The 26,043-nt window shown below is 44.8% G+C and overlaps 1 protein-coding gene across 5 annotated transcripts in view; it reads left to right on the plus strand.

Moving 5' to 3' along the window:
- Window positions 1-631: 631 nt before the first annotated feature.
- The window catches only part of LOC140628679 (collectrin-like), a 43,316-nt gene continuing 17,904 nt past the window's right edge, over window positions 632-26,043 (plus strand). The window contains exons 1-4 of one of the 5 annotated variants that reach the window (XM_072818109.1): window positions 649-850; window positions 1,155-1,213; window positions 5,440-5,525; window positions 8,945-9,345. In XM_072818109.1, the coding sequence (XP_072674210.1) occupies window positions 793-850; window positions 1,155-1,213; window positions 5,440-5,525; window positions 8,945-9,059 (318 nt within the window). In that variant the 5' untranslated portion in view covers window positions 649-792 and the 3' untranslated portion in view covers window positions 9,060-9,345. Of the gene's footprint in view, window positions 851-1,154; window positions 1,214-5,439; window positions 5,526-8,944; window positions 9,346-23,158; window positions 23,178-26,043 lie in introns of those variants that run through there. The other 4 variants (XR_012026690.1, XM_072818108.1, XM_072818110.1 and 1 more) reach the window with 4 other exon arrangements.

Here is a 26,043-nt window from a genome sequence, read left to right on the forward strand (position 1 = left end):
CTAGCAACACTGACTAATGTAGTTGCTAGTCACATGTTTCTGTATAAATTAAATTAATAGAACATTTCATTTCTCATCAGCACTAGCCCCCCTTTCAAGTGGTCAATAGCTACCTATGTCTGGTGGCTACCGTGTTGGATAGTGCAGATGTAGAACATTTGTATCATCACAGAATGCTCCATTGGACAGCACTGTTCTGTATCATGAACTTTGAATTTACACCACCACCAGAGCTTAGGGCTGACCAAAAGGATTCCCTTTGAAGTGGAAGCACTCCCCGGATGTTTATCTGTGCAGGTGAGAGTCAGGTGAGGCCCTTGGAAGGGCATCCTTTGTTCACCAGAGATAGAAAGGGGTGATGTTTGTTTTCCAAATTAAGATAGCCTATCTAGGAGCCAGCTATCTTAGCTCTGAAAAGATGGAAAGTTGGAGCGAAGGGAAACGTCTAGAGAGGGCTCTGTTCTTTCCACAGTGCCCTCAGCCCGGCAACGACAGGAGGGGCGGGAGAGGATTCTGGCTTTGAGTCAGCAGAGGAAACATTCTCTGGAGGTAGAGTTCAGAAAGGACAACTAATCTGTTTTCCAAATAGATTTTCGTAAATAACTGACAGGAGATGGGCTGCTTCTATCTAAGTATTAACCCAAATAATGGGGTTTAATCATTAAACCTTCTAGGTGGTGGCTTTCTTGTTTCTCTGATATTCTAATCCGGGTCACAGAATGGCTAAGGCAGCTTTAAGGGAGCGTGGATTTTCCCCCGCTTCCTTTGCCTTGTGTTTTGCCTTCTGAAACAATGTTGCGCCTGCTCTTTGTCCTGGTGCCAGCGATTCATGCTCAACTGTGTCAGCCAGGTAGGTAGCTGTGAAACTTAAAAATAGGGTAGCAGTTTTCTCAATGATTGACAAGCCTTTGACTGAAGGACCTCTTTATTTTTTCAAAATCTGCAGGCGTGTTGTGGCTTGAAAGTTGAGACTGACTGTTGTATGAGTTTGAAAGAAAAATCTAAACCATCTAAGGTGATTGTAGTTAAACGTTCAGTTTTGGGGGCAGTTTAACTGAAGTTCTGTGTTCTGTTGATCTGAGTCGGTTAAATGTTTGAACTTCATGTTTTGACAGATTTTTGTCATCACCTGCTCTTTTTTGTCTTTCTGGCAGATGCAGAGAATGCTTTTAAAGTAAGACTTAGTATCAGAACAGCTCTGGGAGATAAAGCAGTAAGTGGTGAACCTGCATGTTCATTTTTAATTTTGTTTGTTAATAACACCACTTTCTCTAGTGATGAGCCTCTGTTCAGTTATCTTGAACTCAGAGATTAATTCTAAAAACCTCAAATCTGACACTGTCTTAAAGTAAAAAAAAATATATAAAATGGAACTTGTTAAACAATGATTTTGCCTAAAGTCTTCAATCTGCAGTATGTGCTAGAAAATCTGTGAAGTTTTGTGTTACACAAAACAATTTGCCAAGGATGCCTGGGTGGCTGGGTGATTGAGCATCTGCCTTTGGCTCAGGTCATTATCTCTGGGTCCTGAGATCCAGTCCTGCATTGGACTCCCCGCAGGGAGCCTGCTTCTCCCTCTGCCTGTGTCTCTGCCTCTCTGTGTCTCTCATGAATAAATAAATAAAACCTTAAAAAAGAAAACAATCTGGTAAACTCGAACACTTCAGCCGGACATAGTGGAGCTGCAGGGCCCGAGTCGGGCACTCAGGTCTGGGCTGGGCTCTGCGCCTCACCATTGGCGTCATTTGGATCTTGTCTCAGTTTTCTAGTCAGTGAAAAGATGGCACGATTTCACCCATATCAGATTTTTCATAGGATGAAAAGTTTCTAGTTCTTTTTTAAAAGATGTTATTTGTTTATTCATGAAAGACACAGAGAAAGAGGCAGAGACATAGGGAGAGAGAGAGGCAGGCTCTCTGTGGGGAGCCTGATGTGGGACTTGACCCCAGGACCCCAGGATCACAACCTCAGCCAAAAGCAGACGCTCAACTGCTGAGCCACCCAGGTGCCCTGAAAAGTTGCTAGTTTTAATGTGAAGTTTCTTCCATTTTTCTCAAAGTAACAACATGAAATATGTGCTTATGAAATTGAAGTTAAAAAAATACTCATAAGGCACATGTAGCTATAAGAACAGGATGGCCTGTCAAGTTAAGATGATTTGTGTAATCCTAGTTTTAGTATTTTCATGTGGTCTGTGAAAATTTTCTGCAATAGAAGGCGATATTAAGATGCGTCAGGGTAGAAGCAATAAGAGAGTGCTAAGAGAACTTAGAGGTACGTATTGTCTCTGCAGGCCAAATCAAAAACATATTATTTTATTCATTCAGTGACTAATGATCATTATAACAGCCAGCATTTATTGAGAACTTAGTTTACTTTCCAGCAAGGACCCTTCTGAGCACTTTACTCACGTCAATTCACGTAACCCCCACAACAACCTTTTGAGAAAGGTAGTATGGGCATTCCCACTCTCCTCGAGTACATGAGAAAACCAAGGTACAAAGAAATTAAGCAACCTGCTCAGGATCTCAAGTCAGCAAGTGACAGAGATGAGATTTGAACCCACGCAGTCTGACTGTTGAATCTACTCTTCCTACCGGAGTGTAGTTACTTATCCCGGGATCCTCCGAGGGCAGGCACCGTGCTGGATGCTGAGGACGCAACGGCAGATAAATCAGTCTTGTCCTTGCCCCTGTGGAGCTTATGGTATTGGGAGGATTGACTGTTCATTAAACATTCAGTAAATGAAATGTGCAGTCTTGACCAGTATCACAGGAAGGAGAAATATGTGGGGGCTTTGGCCTTGTTGAGGGCCTTAGTACTTGGCATTTGCTATGAGGTCTAAAGCATGAGTGGAGGTGTGCTGGAAAATAAAAGAAAAAGGGACAGAGGGGACAGAACATGCAAAGGCTTATTACAGGAAGGAACTTGGTGAGAGGAGGGAATGGAAGGAAGGCTGAGGTCTCTGCAACTGGAGCAGTGAGGTAGAGCATGGCATGTGATGAGCTCGGGTAGAAAGGAGAGATTGGGTTAAAGAATATGTAACCTGTGTTAGGAAGTTTTGCTATTACTTTAAAGCAAGTGGGAGTTTTATGGAAAAGATGTTATGATAGAATTAGTGCTTAGAAAACACTCTGGTCACAGTGTGGCAGGCAGATTAGAAGGGACAAAAGTAGAAAGAAAGGGAGAAAGGAGTCATCAAGGATGACACTTTAGTTTCTAATTATGCAACTGAATGGGTGATGACCCACTTGTGAGTCAGGGAAGCAGGTATAGACAAGAAAATCATGGCTGTAATTTTGGACTTGTTGAGTGTGAGGTATTATTGAATAGGCGAGGACAGGATGGGCTTGAGATATACATTCCTGGGTCATTTGCATTACGGTGATATTGGAAGCATGGAGTAGATGGCGGTCTGAGGGAGAAAGGACAGTGACAGGGGTAAATCTAGCATAGCGCTTTGCGGTTCTCTAAAACTTGAAGCCCTTATACAAGAGGATGAGCCTACAAAGGGGGCAAAATGGCAGGAGGAAAACCAGAATGTGTATCACAAAAGTGATGTTAACTTCAAGTTAAAGGAAGTGTTCAAGAGCATCAAATGCTGCTGACAGATCAAGCAAGATGAGACTGAAAGGCACTCACTGTGTTGAGTCATGTGGAGGTTACTGGTATCTCTGTGGAGTGGTCGGACTGGAAAGCGGATGATGGAGGGAGTTAAGAATAAGTGGGAGGTGAACAGGTAAAGATGCAAGTATGACAACTCCTTTGAAGATATTGGCTGTGGAGGGCAGGAGAGAGGTGGCAGTAGGTGGAGGAAGAAGGATTGAGGAAAGTGATTTGGTTTTGGTGTTCTAATGGGAAGGCTTGAGCATGGCTAAAAGTCAAAGTCCAGTGTATAGAGGAGAGGGGAAACTGATATCATTTAGATCCTGAGAAGGGCAGAGGGAAGTGTTCCTTTTTTTTTTTTTAATATTCTACAAGCTCTTTTTTTTTTTAAGATTTTATTAATTTATTCATGAGAGACACACAGAGAGAGGCAGAGACACAGGCAGAGGGAGAACCAGGCTCCATGCAGGGAACCCGATGGTGGGACTCAATCCTTGGACTCTGGGATCATGCCCAGAGCCGAAGGCAGATGCTCAACCCTGAGCCACTCGGGCATCCCAGGAAGTGTTCCTAATACAGGTGGATGGAATAGCCATTGACAGGAAGAGAAATGCAACATTCAGCCTTTTGGGGGAAGATGTGGATAACATGAGCCTATAGAGGAAGTTTTTTTTGTTTGGTGTCAGGAGGATGGGGGAGTTTAAATTGATGACTTGAGGAAAATTATAAGAGCATCTAGTGAGTATGAAGTGTAAGGGAAAGCACTGAGTTTGGTTGGGGAGAGGGGAGCTGAAGGAGGTTTGAAACAGTCATTGTGAACCGAGAGAGAGAGAGAGAGAGAGAGAGAGAGAGAGAGAGAGAGAACTGACAGAGACCTAAGGGGTTCCCAACCAATTTGGAAGTAGGTCATCATTAACTTAGAGTTAAACCCTGTTATGGGACTTTCTCTAGTTATACTTGATTACTCACCTAAAATATGTGCTCAGTCACATTAGTTTGCTAGTCTTGCTATCACAAAGTACCATGAAGTGAGTGGGCTAAACAATAGAAATTTATTTTCTTTTAATTCTGGAGGTTAGCAGTCCAAGATCAGGATATCAGCAGGGCTGGATCCTCTGGGGTCTGTGAGGGAAAGATCTGTTTCTGTCCTCTCCCTTTGGCTTGTAGATGGCTATTTTCTCTGTGTACCTTCACATTGTCTTCCCTCTATATGTGGCTATGTCCAGATTTCCTCTTCCTGCAAGGACACCAGTCCATACTGGATTAGGGTCTACCCTAGTGACCTCATTTAAACTTAATCACCTCTGTAAAGACACTATTTCCAAATACGATTACAGTCTAAGGTACTGGGAGTTAGGACTTCAACATATAAATTTTGGGGGGAGGGACACAAGTCAATCCACAATATGCACACACACTGAAGTTTCCAGCCAAGAAAATGGAAAGAAAAATTGTACCAATGTTAGCAAAGGATTGGAAGCTGAGAGAGGTAGTCAGTTTATGAGGGGAGAGAGTAAGGGAGGAAGGGAGCTGACTGTAGATGTCCTGGATACGATGTCCAAATGCCCTCTCTGTTGACTGGCTCTAATACTTCAGATTGTGAAGAAGATAATGCAAGGGAAAGTACACCACACTTGGAATGATAGAATGGCCAAGAAAGCCTATCCTGAAATTACCGTGACGTGATTTATCTTGATCTCTAGTCTTCAGTGTATGAGAAAGAGAAAGGGGGGCGGGCAGGCACTGAATACCACCACTGTGGTCACAATTAGATTCCAATGGGCCATTTTTTATCCTATGCCTCTTACATTTTCTATTCTACTTCTCTTTTAGTATGTCTGGGATACAAATGAGGAATATCTTTTCAAAGCAATGGTGGCTTTCTCCATGAGAAAAGTTCCCAACAGAGAAACAACAGAGTAAGTAAACAGTAAAGAATCTTAATTGGCTATTTGCAGTATTATTTGAGACCTGCATTAATTCAAAATTCTATCTTGAAAATAATTAACCTAATTTTTAGAAAGGATCCACATTGTAACATTTAGAAAACCTTTTGTAATTTAGCTTACCTTACAGTTTATATTATGTTCCAACAATGCTGTGTTCAATAGGCACTATGATGATAAAATTTTTTAGATGTAGTCATATGTCATAAGTTTGTTCTACATTCCTTTTATGTACATACACTTTCTCTTGTAGACAGGTAGCTAGAATTCTGCTCTCATTGTGTTAGTTTGCTAGGGCTGCTGTAACAAAATACCACACACCGGGTGGCTTAAATAACACACACCTATTTCTCTCAGTTCTGGAGGCTGCGAGGCCAGGATCAAGGTGCCGGCAAAGTAGGTTTCATTCTGAGGCTTTTTCTCTTGCCTTGCAGACGCCACTAGAACTGGGTTCTCACAAGACCTCTTCCTTGTTGAGGGGGGGTGGAAGGGTGGGAGGGACCTCTCTGGTGTCTCTTCTAATGACAATACTAATGCCACCAGGGCTCCACCCTTATGATGACATTTAACTGTAATTATCTCCTCATTGGCTGTCTCCAAATACAGTCACATGAGGGGTTAGGGCTTCAACATAGGAATTTAGGGGGAGGGGGGCAAATCAGTCCATAGCACTCCTTTTAGAAACACATATGGATAGGTTCATCCCATTGTTGGCATCTCTCACAGCACTTTGGTGATTTTCTTAGGAGTGCTAATATAACTTTATACAGTTTTACATTTTTTCTATTCTACCAGAGGAATCCTCTCTATTTGTAATGTTTCCTTCTACCTCTATTTGTGATTCAGGTAACACGTCTGCTTTTTCTCTGTTTCTTCTCTCCTTCTTCCCCTTGAGAGGAGAAATGTTGGACCTGATTGGTGAGCTGAGAGGAGAAGCTCTCTGTGGGTTCCCCACTCTTCAGGAGCAGGCCTGCCCTCAGACAGCAGGCATTTTTCTGTGCTACTCCCTACACGAAGTACAGAGTCAGGCCCTCTGTGGGCAGGCCACGCAACTCTATGGCTGGATGTGCTATGTGTAGATGAGAACAGTTTCCATGGAGAGGTGCCACAGCATAAAGGGTGTTAAGTATCTTGCATATTATTGTAGCATATGTGATCTGTGCCCCCAGTTCAGCTCTATCTGGGACACTATAAATGGATTTATCTCCTTTCAGGATTTTTTATTTAATTAGGAAGAAAACGTTCCTTCTGATTAATAGTGCCCTCCAACCTGGCCTTTTATTTTGGTCTCCCATCTGCTCATTCTTTTGTCTTAATTCTGTAAAGATTCAGACCCTGACAAAGAGGATCACTATTTATTGGCCTTCCTCAAACTCATACACGGACTGTGAATATAAAGAATGAAACAGAACAGTAGTATTTGGGGAAGCAAAATAAACATATGATATATGTATTTGTGTATACACACATATATATTTTAAAATAATTCATATGTTCACATGATTCAAAAAATTAAAATAAGGAGGTATATAGTAAAACAAAATTGTGTCCAAGGTGAGCTCCATTCCTATTTTTTTCCATTCCTATTTTATAGTTTTAGAAAAAATGTATTTGTGTTTATCATATGCTATTTATTTATTTATTATTTTTTTATTGGAGTTTTATTTGCCAACATATAGCATAACACCCAGTGCTCATCCCGTCAAGTGCCCCCCTCAGTGCCCGTCACCCAGTCACCCCAACCCCACTCCCACCTCCCTTTTCACTACCTCTTGTTCATTTCCCAGAGTTAGGTGTCTCTCATGTTCTGTCTCCCTCACTGATATTTCCCACTCATTTTCTCTCCTTTCCCCTTTAAACCCTTTCACTATTTTTTATATTTCCCAAATGAATGAGACCATATAATGTTTGTGTTTCTCTGATTGACTTACTTCACTCAGCATAATACCCTCCAGTTCCATCCACGTCGAAGCAAATGGTGGGTATTTGTCGTTTCTAATGGCTGAGTGATATTCCATTGTATACATAGACCACAGCTTCCTTATCCATTCATCTTTCGATAGACACCGAGGCTCCTTGCATGGTTTGGCTATTGTGGACATTGCTGCTATAAACATTGGGGTGCAGGTGTCCTGCCGTTTCACTGAGTCTGTATCTTTGGGGTAAATATCATATGCCCTTTAAACTGCATATTCTTACCACAACTATTTATTATAACATTATAACTTTTCTCAAAAAATTAAGTGATTGCTTTGCAAAAAAAATGGAAAGGAAAAAAATAATTTAAAAAGCCCCCTTGTCATCTTACAATGCAACCCCCTCCCCCAAATAGTCTCTTTAGCTTCTACTCTTCTGGTCAGCAGCCTTTACACACTGCTGTTTCATCATACTATTTCTAACTATGGGTACCTGCATTAAACCTTGTAAGTGGTTATGTTAAATTGGATGTTTCCATTCTTAGGAAAAGTTAATTTAAACATGAAATAGGGCCGGCCTCGGTGGCTCATTGGTTTAGCGCTGCCTTCAGTCTGGGGTCTGAACCTGGGGACCCGGGATTGAGTCCCACATTGGGCTCCCTGCATAGGACCTGCTTTTCCCTCTGCCTGTGTCTCTGCCTCTCTCACTCTCCCTGTGTCTCTCATGAATAAATAAATAAAATCTTTAAAAAAGTAAGCATGAAACATTTTAGATGAATTTTGAGGAATTCACTCTTGAACTTTTCTTTTTAATTGGGGTATTGTATAAGTCTATGATTATCTGATCTTGTTTACTTGCAAACATGTTTCACTTCCACAAGATATATAGAAACTTGTTGCCAAAGCCCAGTGAAAAAGTCAAAAAGTGTGAAACTCCATCAGAGGTCAACAAACCTTTCTGTAAAGGCACAAGCAGTACGAGGGCCAGCAATACTGCTGTCAGGAGGCTGAGTGATGAGGGCTGCCTAATGAATAAGGATGTGTTTAGGATGCAGTTCAATGGCTGAGCCCCATTCTCCATGTGCTGCCATAAGGAAGCCTGCATCCTTACAAAAACAGGCTTCCCCTGTGGGAAAGGGCACCAAAAAATGCAAGACAAGATTGAAAACAACTTTGTAGAGACACTGCCTCTCTCCAGCATGAGGGTGGATGGAACACACTAGCAGCTTGGCAACTACCTCAGATTTTAACTCTTCTGCCCCAAAGGGTCTTTGGGTGCCAGCGAGGGACAAAATAAACCCTGGAGATAGCTGCTATGGGATGAATGGCATTCCCTGAAAATTCATACGCTCAAGTCCTAACCCCTGGTAGCTGAGAATGTGATTGTATTTGGAGATAGGGTCCTTAAAGAGATAATTCATCTAAGATGAGGTCATATAGGTGGGCTTTAACCCAATATGGTGTTCTTACAAGAAGAAGAGATGAGGACACAGATGTGCCCAGAGGAAAGCCCAGGTGTGACAGGAGAGGACAGCCATCCACAAGCCAAAGGAAGAAGGCTCAGAAGAAATCAGCCCTGACCACACCCTGATCTCAGGCTTCTGGCCTCCAGCACTGTGAGAAATTACATTTCTGTCATTCAAGCCACAGGGTCTGTAGTGTTTGCTACAGCAGCCCTAGCAGACTAGCCCAGTGGCAGATATCCATTTCCGGGATGGCTTCAGGGATCCAGATCTGGAATATTACTGTTTATTACTTATTTTTCCTCATTACTGATTTTATGAATATTGTAGAAAATCTGAAGACACCAAGATGTACAGAATTGAACAGTAAAAAGTAACTCACTAAAGACAATCAAATAAAGAGAATAATGAATAGTCTCGCTTTCATTCTGCCTTTTACCCAGTCCTTACTACAATATCTCTTACATCAAGCTTGAGCTCCTCCAGTGATACAGAGCTCAGGATCTCCCGAGGATGCTTTGGCATACTTGGCAACCAGTGGTTGGCATATCCTTGATCCAGGACACCCTTGACTGACTATGCAAGAGGATGTTTTTCCTGGAGAGAGGTCCTGGCTGTGTCCATGCAGGACAGGTGGGACAGCTGAACTGGTCTAGTCACCTTCACCCAAGCAGGCAGTGGGAGAGAGAGCTGGAGGGTCAGAGGGGCAGGGGCTGTGGGCCTGCAGAGAGGGCTGTGGTGTTTCCACTCCCTTCCCCACAGGACAGGACCGGGTGGGCATGGGTTCCAGCCCATATGCACCATGCAGCCAGGTGGGGTGCTGACAACTGCATCCGTTCTGATGAGCTGTGGCACTTGCCACACTAGCAATCATGCGCTTTGAGTGATACCTTTGCTTGTGTCCCCGTCTACCTCACGTCAGACAGAGAATCACTCACAGAGAGTGGAGCTGTCTGTAGAAGAGAGACTGGCATATTATTTCCCCGTCAGATGCTCCCCAACGTGCACGATGGTGAGCCCAGTGCCTGAGGGCGTAGGTACCATGAACAGAAACAGAGCCTGCCTTGTAGCTGGAGAAGTCTAAAGGTGGAAGGCTGATTCAAGCTCCAGTGACTGGGTTGAGAGAGGAGAGCTTTGCAAGTAGTCTGCCCTGCAGTGTGTTCCTGGGACCAAGTGGAGGCTGCAGGAGGGAGATGGAGGGACCCCCTGCCTTTGGGGCTGAGAACCCACTGCAGGGAAAGGAGGAGGCGGTGACGTGAGGCTGGGAGAGCACCACTAGAGGCCTGGGAGTGGGTGAGATGGAGGGAGGTGGTGAGAGTGCATCGCCCACGTCAGGGAAGATGCAGTGTGGAGGTGCCCAGGCAGGTCCCCAGGGGCCCCACAGGTGCTCTGAATGGAGAACCTGAGGATGCCCACCACAGCAGAGGAGAGGACCCCCAACAGCAGAACAGCCAGGGCGGGGGGGGGGGGGGGGCGGTCCACAAAGAGCCCTGGCTAAGGATAAGGAACTTTGCTGTTTCCTTCTGTAGATGCCCACAGCCCTCTCCCCTCTTCCTTGCCATTCCTAGAGGAGCGAGAATGGAACGGGTGGGGGGAAGGAAGGGGAGACAGGCCGGGCTGGGGGGAGGAGTGAGCAGAGGGAGTAAGTAAATCAGTGGAGCACCCCGCTTAGGCCGCCACTGCTGGAGGGAGAGGAGCTGTGTGCCAGAGGCAGGAAGACAGCTTTGATCCCAGTTTCAATCCCACTGCCCTCAACTCTTTCTGAAGTCGAAGTGACTGGAAAGCTCCACCAGTTGCTGCAGATGCTGCCAAGGAGTGAAGGAGAAGGAGCTGACAGGGCAGCCCAAGGCAAAGGGGTGAGAAGCAGAAACCTCTGCGCATCGTGGTCTACTGAGGCCGGCCTGGGGAGCTGCATGGCTGCAGTTGAATGCACAGACTTGAACCTGTCCCAAAGCCTGCTGGGATCAAGGTGACAGGGAAAACCGAGCCTCACACAGCATCGCGCCCACACCGAGGAAGCCGGGCCTGGGGGCCATGATAGGAAAGTGGACCAAATGTGACAAAAACAAGACAACTCGTTCAATGTCCTTACTTAAATCTTGATATCAAGTCGTTTTCTTGAAACTACCTGGGTTTTCTTAAAAGCAGAATGGAAGATGTATGGCAAGGTTTCAATGACAGGAAATTCTGATTTCTTTAGAACAGGTTACATGAAGATTCCTTATGAATTTGAGGAAGATGGCAACTAGGTGCTTTCAAGTTATTACAATAAGGGTTAGGCCAGATTTAGTAAAATAGTTTCACAGAAATTTTTAAATGTTGAGGATAGTTTCTAGAGAAATGTAATCTAAGGTTAGACTCTAGTCTATTTCCCAAGTAAGTTGGGAAATGTACCTGCCTAGTTTGCTCAAGTGTTGGCTTTTAGGGTAATTTATCACTTTTAGCAAGAGAGGGAGAAGTCTTACTGAGGCATGACATTTTTTTTTCTGAGCTCCATGGGGTAGGACATGGAATGGATTTCTTCCGCTGCCTAATTATTCAAGGATAAGTCTTATGATCTAAAAAGGAACAACGTGCTGTTGTGTCCACAGTAAGGGGATTAATGGTCTTGTGCTTATAAAACAGCAGCCCCGCTCCTATTTAGTCCTTTGATTTCCAGAAACAAGAGCCTGATTCTTACCACCCCTTGGATGCAGTTGGGCCTCTCTGGCGCCCTTGATGAGAAATGGCAGTGGAGCAGAATTGTAGAGGATTAGTATAAATCCAGGGCTTTCCACACTTGAGGAAAGGGAGTGGACATTTTTACCTTTTCAAGGATTTGCTTGAGAAGCCATTAGGATACATACAGATATTAGTACTTTGTAAAAGAGTTGAACAAAATGATTATTGAAGCAAATTCCAATAATTCCATCAGACCCCCCTATATTTACAATCTTGAAAATGTAGGATTTCTATTTAGTTGTGCTCCTGGCATTTCAGTTTATTTACTTAATTTTTTATTTAAAAAGTTTTTATTATTTCTTTATTTTAAGATTTTATTATTTATTTGAAAGAGAGAGAACATGATCGGGGGTGAGGAGAGGGAAAATTCCCTGCTGAGCAGGGAGCCCAATGCAGGACTCCATCCCAGGGCCCTAAGATCATGACCTGAGCCAAAGGCAGATGCTTAACTGACTGAGTCACCCAGGTGCCCCTATTTACTTAAATTTTAAATTGAAGTATAATTGACCTACCACATTACATTGGTTTCAGGTGGACAACATAAGGAAGTGATATTTGTATAGACTGCAAAATCATCACCACAAGAAGTCTAGTTAACATCTGTGACTGTATGTAATTTTAGGGTTTTTTTTTCTTGTGATGAGAACTTTGAAAATTTTAAGTATTTCAGTTTACTTAGTACATCAAAACAAACTTTACAAAGACAAGTTTAGCTCAGTAACTGCTTGTTTAATTTTTCATTCCAGGTAAATCTTATTTTTTTAAGATTTTATTTATTCATGAGAGACGGGGTGGGGGCAGAGACACAGGCAGAGGGAGAAGGAGGCTCCATATAGGGAGCCTGATGTGGGACTCGATCCTGGGACTTGAGGATCACCCCTTGAGCTAAAGGCGGGCACTAAACCGCTGAGCCACCCAGGCATACCTCCTGTAAATCTTAGGAGACATTCAGTGTGGTCACGTTGGGTAAAAAGACCAGGGAGAAATCACACTAGGAGTACATAATCCACGAATGGGAGGAATTTGTATCTTTTGGGTGCTAAGTAAATTAGTACTGAATTAGCCTGTACTAATGTTACTTCCTCGTGTTACTTCCATTTCAGTACTAACTTCCCTCACATTTACACTTCCTCTGGGCCCACCCCTATCTCGCTGTATTCAGGGATGCTCTGCTGCAGGAGAGCTCGGCTGTCATTGTGTTGTCTGAATAGCTGTGGTTGAGTAAACAATGATTTGGGAGAAGCAACCTCCCTCCTTTCCCCCCCTTTCCCATCTGGTCATGGCTCAATTTACTTTCTCGGCTTGTCTCTCTTGAGATATCATTTCTCCATTCCATCCATCTATCAATCCATCCATCCATTTCCCAAGGCTCACTGAGTGCCCAGACAGGCCACATGGCAGGAATACAGGGGCTCCCAATACAGCATAGACTTGGGCCTTGCTCTCATGTCCCAGGGCCCAGAAAAGGCTTGTGTTGAAGATAAACTAAGGATTTTTAATAATCACCCAGGTGACTCCACAGCTGATAAAATTAAAGAGGGTATTCTTTGCTTGGAGACAATGAAGTTCATATCAGGGCAGGGATTAGAGACCCTCCTGACAAGGACTGTGGACAAGCCACATGACATCTAGAAGCCCTTTGCCCTTCCGACTGTCCTGGGTCTGTTCTCAGGTGGGGTATGGAATGTTGTGAGCCAACTGAGGCATCTCAGGAAGTATGTCTCTACTTCTTTGGTTTTGAATCTTCTGTTGACTCAAGACACTATGACCTTGGTGTTGAAGGGTCTTGGCACTACACTCCTGCACTTCTGGGAAGGGTCATGGAATCTGGAAGCCCTTGCAGTAGGAGCGCTTTTCCTCACATCCCTAACCATACCGGCTAACCTATGCTAGTTGTGAGTACCCTTTTGTGAGTGAGTGAAACATGCTTAACATCCAGGCGCTTAAACCTCAGGCCTAACTATCGGAGTACAGTGCACACAAGAAAACAGTGCCCACCCACCCATTTCTCCCCCTTCTTCTACCTCAGTAGACACTCCCCTGATGGATCTCGTGTCAATGGCCATAGAAGAGGTAGCTCTGTACTGCCTGGGTTCTACCTCTTGTTGGTCCTCTGTTTCTCACTCCTGGGGGAGCCAAGACATCATGGTTAATTTCTCAAAGCATCATCCAGACAAGGAGGAAGCTCCAGTTCACGAGTTTCTCTGTCTTCTACAGCCTTTGCCATACAGCTGTCTCCAGAAGCAGGGTGTGCTCTCCCCTGGCCTTTCCCACAACCTCATCCTTTAGCAAGTGGGCTTACTCATGACTACTTCAACTGCCTGTATCTGAACAAAGTATAAAAGCTTCTCGACAATTCTATTTCTATGGTTGGTATTTGTTGAGCGGAAGGTTACTTCCTGTTTGGTAAAAATTCCAACATTCCTTTTACTGGAGGAGCCACCCTGTAGGAGGGATACTTAATATTCTTTAGTTGAAGACCCTCAGCAACTAAAATTATTCCCCTTTCTCGCTCATGTGAATCTTGCACAAGTGATGGAAGTGGTGCTTCTTGGGCCAGGAGAACAGGGGGTGGCTCCCTGATAAATCCTTGATATGTCTGAACACGTAACAGAACAAATTTCCAAAAATTTTACATAATTATTAAGACCACTCCTATGCTGAAGGCTATCAATATCTTGCATTTGAATGACTCTTATTTTCAAAGTACACTTGTATGTTATCTCCTTATCAATGAAGCCAGTCAAAACTATTATTAATCCATTGCCTAGTTTTATTCTTGTAGGTCATTTTACTGTACTGAGGCAGCTTTAAAACTGTTTTGCTCCTGTATTGGTGTGTGTTCAATGAGAAAAAATACATTTACGTTTACAAAAGACTTGCAGACATAACATAAAGAGATCCTGTGTACCAATGGTCCTCAACCTTGGGGGATTTCTTCCCTGCACTGCTCCCGAGGATATTTTGAACTGTCTGAGGTTCTTAGATTTTACAATTGGATGTGCTGCTGACCTGGAGCATGTAGAGGCTGGGGATGTGCTACACATCCTACAAAAGAATAGACAGCCTTCCACAAGCATGACTTCTCTAGCCTAAAATGTCAACAGTGCTCAGCTTGAGAAACTCTGCTGTAGACTCTTCACCCATTTCCCTACGGCCATTATATGAAGTGACCCTGATACATAAAAATTAAAGAACTATCATTATTTTTTTTTATTTATGATAGTCATACAGAGAGAGAGAGAGAGGCAGAGACACAGGCAGAGGGAGAAGCAGGCTCCATGCACCGGGAGCCCGACATGGGGCTCGATCCCGGGTCTCCAGGATCGCGCCCTGGGCCAAAGGCATCATTATTTCTTTTTTCAAAAAGATTTTATTTATTTACTCATGAGAGAGACAGAGAGAAGCAGAGACACAGGCAGAGGGAGAAGCAGGCTCCATGCAGGGAGCCCGATGTGGGACTCCATCCAGGGACAAAATGCCACCAGCACCCTCGTGGACACACTAGGATCTGAACCCCTTTCTAGCAACTCAGGGAGCATGAAATGCCTTGGCTCAAGTCTAGCAAATGGCAGGGAGTAAACCTCAGGACACACCCTTGATTTTTAGAGGATATTTTGTATCTAACAGCAGCTGTCTACGTTGAAAATGTTGAGCTTAGTGTTTTCGGCAACAATTTGAACCTCCTAGAAATCTTTGTATCTAGGTAGATAAAATATTTTCAATCTCTTTGCGGAGGTTGAAGTTGCCGAAAGCAGAAGTTGCCACCAATGGAAACCCTGAGGAACAGAGTTGAACTGGTAGTAAAGGATGGCATAGTTCCAAGGCGATGGGGACCCAGGAAAGTACTTGGGGCACAGTGGTGTTGGTGGAATTGTATGTGTCCCTCCTCCTCCTCCCTTATTTTTCTTTATTTTATTTATTTATTTATTATTTATTATTATTATTTATTTTTGATGGTCACACACAGAGAGAGAGACAGAGAGACAGAGACAGAGAGAGAGGCAGAGACACAGGCAGAGGGAGAAGCGGGCTCCATGCACCGGGAGCCCGACGTGGGATTCGATCCCGGGTCTCCAGGATCGCGCCCCGGGCCAAAGGCAGGCGCTAAACCGCTGCGCCACCCAGGGATCCCCCTTATTTTTCTTTATACCTCTTTATACTTCTTTGCACCTGCTAGTGTGTCCATTTATTTACTTGTTTATCTTCTGTCTCCACCTCCTTTAGAAAGCAAGCTCCATGGGAGAAGGGACTTTGCTTTGTTTACAGCATATCCTCTGACTCTCTGCAGGGGAATGCGTGAAAAACAGCTTGACTGTTTCTGCCAGTAGAGGTCACTGTCCCTCGGAGATTCTCCACCAGTGTGCCCCCCCCCCCCCGCAAACCCCCTCCCCGCCCCGCCCCGCCCCCTTCCTCCACCCCCCACCATCCAGCCCACCTCCCACCTCGCCCTGGCATATTTGGCAATGATTGGAGCCATAGTTGTATTTTCACCATGTGAGTATGCTGCTGGCCCCTGGGGGCTGGTGGCCAGGGATTCCGCTTAAAGCCTGCAAAGCAGGGGACAGCACCCAACAAACAACGGTTATCTGGCCCCAGATGTTGCCAGTGCCAAGGTAGAGAATTCATGGTGCAGACGAAATCCCACTACGCGTACCTTTGAAAGAAAGACAAAGACACTGTCTGATACTAAAGTTGCTTATTCTTCTTGTTAAAATAGAACAAGCACACTGTTTTCACTATGGCAACTGGGAAAATAGGGGAGAAGCAGGCCTTCCTGGTAGGTGGGGTTCCAGGGCAGGGCAGGGCAGGGCAGGGCAGGAGGAAGGCAGAGGTTTTGGCAGCAACGGTGTGTCTTGAGCGTGGGCCCTGCAGGATCAGCAGAGGCGGGTCTGGGGGCCTGGGCAGAGGCGCAGGCTGCGGTGGTGAGGGCTGGCTGGTGGTGTCGGTGCCTCGCGTAGGCGCGGGGGGCAGCAGGGTCAAAGCACGGCGGGTTTGAGTGTCAGGAGGTGGCGGCGGCGGCGGGACTCTGGCTCGGGACACAGGGGGGGCCCCGGGCTGCGGGTGTCGCGGCAGCAGGTCAGGCAGGCCCCCCAGGTGGGTGGGTGTTCCGCTAGACAGGCGGGGGCCAGGAGCAGAAGCCTCTTCTCAGAGGCCCAGGCCTGGGCACGAAGATCGGGACCACTCCGTCTCTCCAGACGGGCCTGAAGGCAGACGTCCTGGCCTCTGCATTCAGCTTGCGCCTCTTGGCGTGGGGGGCTTCAAACCAGAGCGGCCTGTGGGTCCTCTTCTTTCCTCTGCTGCGTCGGCTGGGGGCCCTGAGCGGGCTCTCCTCGGCGCGGGGGTCCGGGCGCTCCCGGTCGGCTGGAGCCCCGGAGACGCTGCCGCCTCTGCTCTCGGGAGAAGGGACGTTGACGGTCACCACGTTCCAGATGTTCAGGAGGCTCTGGGCTTTGCAGAGCCAGGGCTTGGCCCACGTCTTGCGAGGCGAATCCCGGTCGGTGAGGATCTCGAGGGGCGGCCTGCTGTGGAAGCGCCTCCAGGGCTTGGGGACCACGACGCCCTGGGCCCGGGCGCGGCCCCAGCGGGGCGGCAGGGTGGGCAGCGGCCTGCGGCGGCCCCACAGCTCGCGGTAGAAGGAGAGCACTTGGCCCTGACCCAGGCCCAGCGGGCGGTGGGCGGGCCCGGGCCCGGGCTGCGCGGCGGGGCGCGTCCAAGCGGGGCGCGGCCGCGCGTCCTTCGTGGTGCCCAGGTACGAGCTCAGGTAGCTGCCCATGACCGCGGGCCGGCGCGCTCCGGCCTCGCCTCTGCCGCGGGAAGTCGCTCCCGCAGGCGCCCCCCGCGTCCGTGTCCGCGTCCGTGTCCGCGTCCGCGTCCGCAGCCGCGAGGCGCGCAGGCCCAGGGCGACCGTTGACAGACGTCCCTCGTGGGAACCCCGCGTCACGGGTCACGGGTCCTGCGCGAGCTGGGCCAGCGCCTGGCGGGCGCGGCAACTGCCGGGGGCGCCGCGTGCTCTCGAGGCCGGGCACCCCCGCCGCCCCCCCCGCCCCAGCTCCCCACGCAGGCCCGCGGCGCCGGGCCTAGGCAGCGCGCCCAGGAGGCCTTTGGCTTCGGCCCGGACATTTGCACGGACGAAATGCACTCATTTCCGTCAGGTCCTCACAGTGGCAGAACGTGCGCACAACGGCACTCGGTTTCCTTACTGCAAAAATGCACGGAGGGCACTTGGACGCTCTTTTAAAGAAAGAGGAGCTTATGTTTACCCCTAAAGGGCACGTGCGCTTCCGTCTTCCAGGCTGCTTGCTAATGCCCCCTTGTTTTGCAATTTTGCTCTCGAGGAAATGGTGACGGCCCTTCAGGATTTATGCTTTAGCCCCAACAACGTTCATTTATGTGGACTCTCCTATAATTTTCAGCCTTCTTACAGTCCTAGAAAGTGTTTTCTGTGTATCCAAATGATTTTCCTTTTTCATTTCTATGGATAATGATAGAGTAGAGTCATATTTTCCATTAGTACTTGAAAACATGTGACATCCACAAGTGTTCAAGGGCTGCTGGGTAACTGATTTTAGTCCTTACGTTTAAAGTCTGTTTAAGTTGGTGTGAATCAATCTCTTTTTGTGAAAAATTCCCTCAAAAGCCCATGCAGAATGCATCTGTTGGGCTGGCTCCAATGATCGGATGAGAGATATAAAGGAGAAGCCAATGATAAGCCCAAAAACAGGCAACAGATTCTATCCAGAGCTGAGCGGGATGGACAGCTCAATGTTGAGGATGCTAAATATCGCTTAATGAAGACATTCTTGAGGTTTTCCCTTTTTTTTAAACTAGTTTTACAGGTAGAGTTTAGTGATTCATCAGTTGCATATAACATTTAGTGCTTATTACATTTAGTGCCCTCCTTAATGTTCATCACCCAGTTACCCATCCTACCCCTCCTCCAGCAACCCCAGTTTGTTTCTTAGAGTTAAGAGTCTCTTATGGGGGGTGGGGGCTGGGTGCCTCAGCCAGTAAAGCACCTGCCTTCGGGTCATGATCCTGGGTCCTGGGATTGATCCCCATGAGCCCCAAGTTGTTCGGCTTCCTGCTCAGTGGGGAGTCTCCTTCTTCTGCTTCTCCCCCTGCCCATGTTCTTTCTCTCAAATAAATAATTTTTTTTTAAAAGTCTCCTATGGTTTGTGTCCCTTTCTGATTTCATCTTATTTTCTCTTTCTTCCTTTGTGATCCTGTTTTGTTTCTTAAATTCCACTTATGAGTGAAATCATGTAATTGTCTCTCTGTGACTTTCTTTGCTCTGTGTAATAACCTCCAGTTCCATCCATGTTGTTCCAAGTGGCAAGATTTCATTTTTTGATGGCTGAGTAATATTCCATTGTATGTGTGTATGTATAGTGTATATATATACACAGACACATATATACTATGTCTTCTTTATCTATCCATTGATGGACATCTGGGCTCTTTACTTATTTTGGCTACTGTGGACTTTGCTTCTACAAACATTTGGGTGCAGGTGCCCCTTCAGAGAGATACCAAATGTTTTGGGATTCAGGGGTGTGGTTATCTGATGGGTAGCATTCTCCACTCACCACTGAAATGGGGGGGGCAATTTTTTATTTAAGGAATGATCCCCAGGTAGATGATTTTTAAAAGAGAAATTCTTATGATAGAAATAACTCTTCATAGATACCTATCTCTTCAGGTGGTCATAGCATGAGATTGGACAGTCTAATCCCATTGTGTGTGGATTTCTTATAATGTATTTTTCTTTCAAATGTCCTCAGGAGTTTTCCTATCTGCAGCACAACAGAGTGTCATTCTGGTTTGTAAGTAAAGAATCCTCCAACAAATCAGTTTTCTGCTGGTGAGCTATAGGGAATAAGAAGTGAATCACCCCTACCTATGCTTTTACTGGTAAACCAATGTGTTAATTAAAAGCCATTTTCACACTGAAGAGGTTTCTTTCACACACTAAGCGGTAAAGGATTTCATTTATTAGTTGATATTAAAGATTAGTACATATTAGTGGTGCTCAAGCAGGGGTGAGCTTGCAGTAGACATCAGAGAATGTATGGAGGTATTTTTGGTTGTCACTCTTTGGGGTACTACTGGCATCCAGTGGGTAGAGGCCAGGGATATTGCTAAACATCCTATAATACACAGGACAGTATCTCACAATGTAACTACTGATATATTTATGATGACCACATGAAACTTATGGAGAATAAACAACTCATGGAAAATTACAACTTAAGAACGGACATCAAAGGTGTCTTTGGGATATTTTTCTATTCAATACCATAGTATGCATTTTATTTGAAATAGTTTTTGTGTCCCTTAGGAATATTTGACAGTTTTAACATTTCAAGTTCATCCGAAGGTATTTTAGTTTATTAGTTTCCATTATAAGTAGGGTTCTTCTGTTATATCTTGTGATTGACTGTTACAGGAATTGAGGTCTATAAATTAGTACAGTACTCCAATAATGTTCCTCTCATTTCTTTTTTTTTTTTAAGATTTTATTTATTTATTTGACAGAGAGAGAGTACAAACGGGGGGGGGGGAGCGGCAAGCAGAGAGGAAGAAGCAGGTTCCCACTGAGCAGGGAGCCGATGTGGGGCTCCAGCCCAGGACCTCAGGATAATGACCTGAGCCAAAGGCAGACACACGTAACCAACTGAACCACCCGGGGAACCCTCCTTTATCTTACTTTGCCTAACTTTATTGGCTGCTACCAGAATTTAATCAATTTAATATTTAGTATAATAATTATAGTGGAGTTAGTAGATATCCTTTCCATACCAGTCATACTCTACTTCTGAGCCCAGATTAATCGACATTATTAACTTAGGGAATTCTCATTTGTTTTATTAAAAAATTTTACAAGACATACATGATGATGCCACCTGGGTGGCTCAGTTGGTTGAGCATCTGATTTGGGCTTTGGTCATGATCTCGGGTCCTGGGATTGAGCCCTGTGTTGAAGGCAGACACTTAACCAACTGAGCTACCCAGGAACCCCTAAATGAATACAACCTTTTAAAAAATACATGATGAATTATCAAATATATTTTAGGAATTTATGAAAATATGAGTTTTCCCTTTAGCTTTGCGGATGGGATGTAATCTATTGATCATAAGTGTATGATTCCTAATACTGAATGATCCTTATAACTAGAAAAAATCCTATGTGGACAAATCCTACTAGAAAAAAATCCTACCTAATATACTGGTGGATTCTAACATTTTATTTAGTTTTTTTCCTAAATATTCTTGACAGATATTACTTTAGGGGCTTAGTATTTACTTTTTGGGGAGTGCCAATCTTTGGTGGGTTTTGGTTTCATTGTTGTCTTGGCTTCATAAAAAAGAACTTGGAAGCTTCTGTTCTTGTAAAAATTTTTTTAATCAGAATTCCAAAAAAAAAAAAAAACAAGTAAAAGCAATTATTATTACAGTTAGTTCATTTTTGAATTAAACATTTTGTGAGTTGACATAGTAACCACCACTGAAACTCTCATTTCTTTTCTTCTTTTTAAGATTTTATTTATTTTTTCATGAGAGATACACAGAGAGAGAGAGAGGCAGAGACACAGAGGGAGAAGTAGGCTCCCTGCGGGGAGCCTGATGTTACTCGACCCCAGGACCCCGGGACCATGATCCAAGCCAAAGGCAGATGCTCAACCACTGAGCCACCCAGGTGCCCCTAAACTTTCATTTCTAAATGAAGAACAATTACCAAGTAAAAACCTCTGACTTAGAATAAAATTTCTGTATTTTTGGGCTCTGTCTTTACCTTGAAATTTCACAGTAAGTTCTCTTAAGAAAATTAAGGTTTTTGCATCAATACAGAGAATAAACTCTGAATTATATTTGCCAGAGGGGGGACACCTGGGTGGCTCAGCGATTGAGCATCTGCCTTTGGCCCAGGGTGTGATCCTGGAGTCCCGGGATCGAGTCCCACATCGGGCTCCCTGCACGGAGCCTGCTTCTCTCTGCCTATGTCTCTACCTTTCTCTGTGTGTGTCTCTCATGAATAAATAAATAAAATATAAAAAAAAAAGATATTTGCCAGAGGGGAGGGAATATCAGGGATGGGGGGGATGAGAAAAACGGGTGAAGAGGAGTGGGAGGTACAGGCTTCCAGTAATGAAATTAATAAGTCATGAGGATGAAAGGTAAAAAGCACAGAGAATATAGTCAGTGGTATTGTAATAGACTTGTATGGTGACAGATGGTAGCTACACTTGTGGTGAACACAGCATAACATATGGATTGTCAAATCACCATGTTGTACACCTGAAACTAATATAACATTGTGTATAACCTACACTTTAATAATAAATGAATAAAGAAATATCAAAGGGTTTCCAGCCTTCATTTTTTCCATGTAAAGGTCTTAATTTTCAGAGATTCTGCACAATGCATATACAGTAAAACACGTTACTATAAAATGAGAGCAAAAAGCTTATGTTCCTCTATGTGTTAACTCCTCTCTGGTTAATTTGAAGTATTTCCAATTTCATGTCCAAACTGAGACAATGTTATAGCACATCTTAATAAAAATGTATAAGCATTACAAGATGTTAACAACTGATGCCAAAGTTGGAGCCCAGCCTTGTTTTAAAGGGACAGACTAGCATTTCCTCATACAGAAATGTGGAAAGAACATACCTGATCATGATCAACCTCTACGGGCTGCTTCTTAATGATCCAGGTGACAGACTCAGAGAGTGGAGGGGTAGTCAGGGACCCCGAGTAGGTCCAGTAATCTGGGCAGGCAGGCATCAGGCAGGAAGGATCGAATGACCCAAATTCCACAAGGGTGTCCTGGCCAAGAGAAGGGGTCACCGAAACTATCATTCAGCGTGAAAACCACTCAGGAATTGCAAGACAAGACCCTGATTCCTGGGGAGTCTGGGGACCAGCACTGGTCCAGAGGAGTTGCAGGTACCTCTGGGTGCCTAAGGACAGAATCACACCCATGCTTTGTTCTTACATATAATCCACTGTGCAAGGTTCTCTTTTTTAAAAAAGAGACATAACAGATTTTAATTGAGACATAATTGACAACAGTATAGTCCTGACAGTCCTCCACGGGAACACGGCAAAAACCACCTTCTCTGCCCAGTCTAGTGAGTTTGCTGCAGGTGGTCTGCTCTGACCTCTTTGGGAGGCATCAGGTGGTAGCTGGTGCATGAACAAGGAGGCTCCTCTTTTCCAAGAAAAAGGAATAGAGTTCTCCTTTCTAAAACACAATGCAAATTCAGGGGAGCCAGGCCCCTGGGAGGAAAGGGGAGACAGAGAGAAGGGAGGAAAAAGAGGGAGGTGGAGGGGAAGAGGGAAAGAGGTAGTGGGGAGACAGCCAGGTGGGTGGAGGTGGGGAGAGAGAGAGAAGATGTGGACCCCCAGGGAACAGCCCCTTTGGGATCCTGAATACTGGACAGTTAACCCTGGGGCCTGCACAAAGGTAGATCCTGAAGGATATGGTAACTGTTCTTTACAGCTAGCCAAGCCAAGGTTCTGTCAGACTCTTCTCTGCCCCCTGCCTGTGAGAGGGCAGGTAGAGTCAACAGGGCTGCTCTGGGTGCTTCCACCGGGACTCAGAAGGAGCAGAGGAGGGGACAGCGCTGTGTTCCCGAGTCCCTGAGCGCTGGGGCATGGCAGCAAAACCAGAGGTCAGTGCCCACCAACAGAATCACTTCTGTGGCCTTCAAGGTGTCCCAGGACCAGGGGCTCAACACATGCATCTTAAGTGGCAAATTGTCTTCTGGGGCAACTTTCAAAGTGCCTTGTCAACGTCTCCACTCTGAGATCAAATGTAAGGTGTGTTTCAAGTGATTTAGGGAAAATAGTATTACCTTATGCTTGACTGCACCGTATCCATCAATTTCTGTAGCTCTCTGTGATATGTAGCTATAGAACAATAAATGAGAAAATATTTTTAAAAATGAGATCTTACTCTAGTATTGTTATAGAATGTGAATTTGAATCAGATACTTGGTGATTACCTACAAACAATTTACAGTACTCAAACTTCACTTAGGCTGAAAATTTTGGATGTCACAAACATCACTGAATGAAAGCATATATGCAACAAATGGGCAGGCTGTCTGCGGCCAGGCTCAAGCCCACAGGGTGCAGGGAAAGGTGGCCCTGCTGTTAGCCTTGCCCTCTGAGCCTCCCTGGCGCTTGGCCTCCAGGGGTGCTGGTGGCTGAAGCTCTCCCAGCCAGCCCATGGTGTGGCCCAGCTCTCAGCTCCCGCCCAAGTCCTCAAGTACTCATTCGGGGTGCCTCAGTGTTATAACAATGTGTTCCAGTTTCTGTTCGGTGCTTTGACATCTGAAGCCTTTCTGACACAAGAGGGGTTGTCCCTCCCAGGGCTAGCTAATTCCAAGAGAGAACAAACACCTGGGAGAGTGCCCTTCATAAGGAAACCAACCAATCCAGAGCCCAACCACCTCCTTTATAGGGTTCTTACATGCTGAGTCACTAGTCCTGTGCCCTAACCTCCCCAGGACTAGGTAGCAGACAACTAGGGACAACCTCTATACCCTAGAGCCTAATGAAATTATTCAAAGTGGCCAATCTTCAGTCCACTTACACTATCTTATGCATCCCTTCCCCCAGAAACCAAAACAGGCTCTCATCCACGATTTCTCCTCCTTCCCTTTGCCTCCTGGCCATCCCTGGTGCTTCCCCAGGTGGCCTGCCTTCTGGTTTTAGGGACTGTAGGATAAAATGCTTCTTTCATGACAGTCATTTCCATGTCTGTATGTTTTACCCTACCTGATTAAAACAAATCTTGGGTACCCTTAAAACACTCAGACTCCAGAGCTTGCAGGAGGCTGCACCTGCTGAGCCTGCAGGAGCTCAGAGGCTCTGCACAGAGTGTGGTCCACAGATTTTCAATCCAGTTCTCCATCTGTCAGCGCTGTGACCTGGCAGGAAAGCACTTAACTTCACTCAGCTTTGCTTCATCTGAAAAATGCAGATGATAGTATCATCATCAAAGACCTCTGGGGAAGTTAAATGAAGCACTTAGCAAATATATAGTCACATGGCACTCATAAATATTAGTTTCTTTCCAGATCACTTCCCAAAGCTGTTTGACTTTATGTTCTTATGCCATTTAGAATATATTAACAGATCTCACATTTTAACCATTATTTATTTAGCATTATCTGCCTTTATCCCTTTGTAACAGTGCCTACAAACAGAAAAGTAATGTAAACTACAAAGGTAATTTTCAAGTTTCTAGGAGCCATATCTAAAAAGTTTAAAGGGGCACCTGGGGGGCCCAGTTAGTTGAGTGGCTGCCTTTGGCTCAGGTTGTGATCCCAGGGTCCTTGGATTGAGCCCTGTGGCAGGCTCCCTGCTTGGTGGGGAGTCTGCTTCTCTTTTTCCTCCATTTGTGTGCTCTCTCTCTCTCTCTCAATAAATAAAATCTTAAAAAAAAAAAGTTTAAAAAAAGGTGAAATTACTTCTGATAACATTTTATTTTGCCAAATACATTGAAAAGATTGTCAGTGTAATCAATACGAAAAATTACTGACTTTCCATTTTTTTCCACAATAAGTCTTAAAAATCTGTTATGTATTTTACACACAATGCATCAAATTAGATGTTAAATTTTCATCAGAAATACTTGATTTGGGAGCACCTGGGTGGTTCAGTCAGTTAAGCATCTACCTTTGGCTCAAGTCATGATCTCAGGGTCCTGGGATTGAGTCCTGCTTCGGGCTCCCTGTTCAGCAAGGAGCCTGCTTCTCCTTCCCCACCCCCCCACCCTCCACTTGTGCTCTCTTTCTCGCTCTCAAATAAATAAATAAATAAATAAATAAATAAATAAATAAAATATTAAAAACAAAACAAAGAACTACTTGATTCAGATTTTACTTGAAAATATAGATGCATATACTCAAGTTGTTCCAAACATTCCAAAAGTTTTCAACAACTGAATTTAGTAACAGTTTTTAAATTTAATTAAAATAAAATTTAAAAAAATCCATTTCCTCAATTACACTAGCCACATTTTAAGCTTAATAGCCATACATGCCTTATGGATACGATATCGGACAGCACAGTTTTTTTATATCATTTGAAATGTTATTTGTAACGATTTTGTATTTTAAGCATTGCTTATCTTACCAGTGTACTGATCCCAATATTCTTAAGTAACAATATCATAATGTTCAATCTTTCCGTTCTAGAATACAACACATCATTTAAAGTTGGTAAGATTTTTTTACCTTTAAAAATATTTCTATTATAGGGGCATCTGGGTGGCTCAGTTGGTTAAGTGTCCAACTCTTGATTTTGGCTCAGGTCATGATCTCAGCATCATGAAATTAAGCCCTACATTGGGCTCTGCACTCAGCAGGGAGTCTG

This window comes from Canis lupus, chromosome X (assembly GCF_048164855.1).
Source record: "Canis lupus baileyi chromosome X, mCanLup2.hap1, whole genome shotgun sequence".
In the NCBI taxonomy this organism is placed as follows: domain Eukaryota; kingdom Metazoa; phylum Chordata; class Mammalia; order Carnivora; family Canidae; genus Canis; species Canis lupus.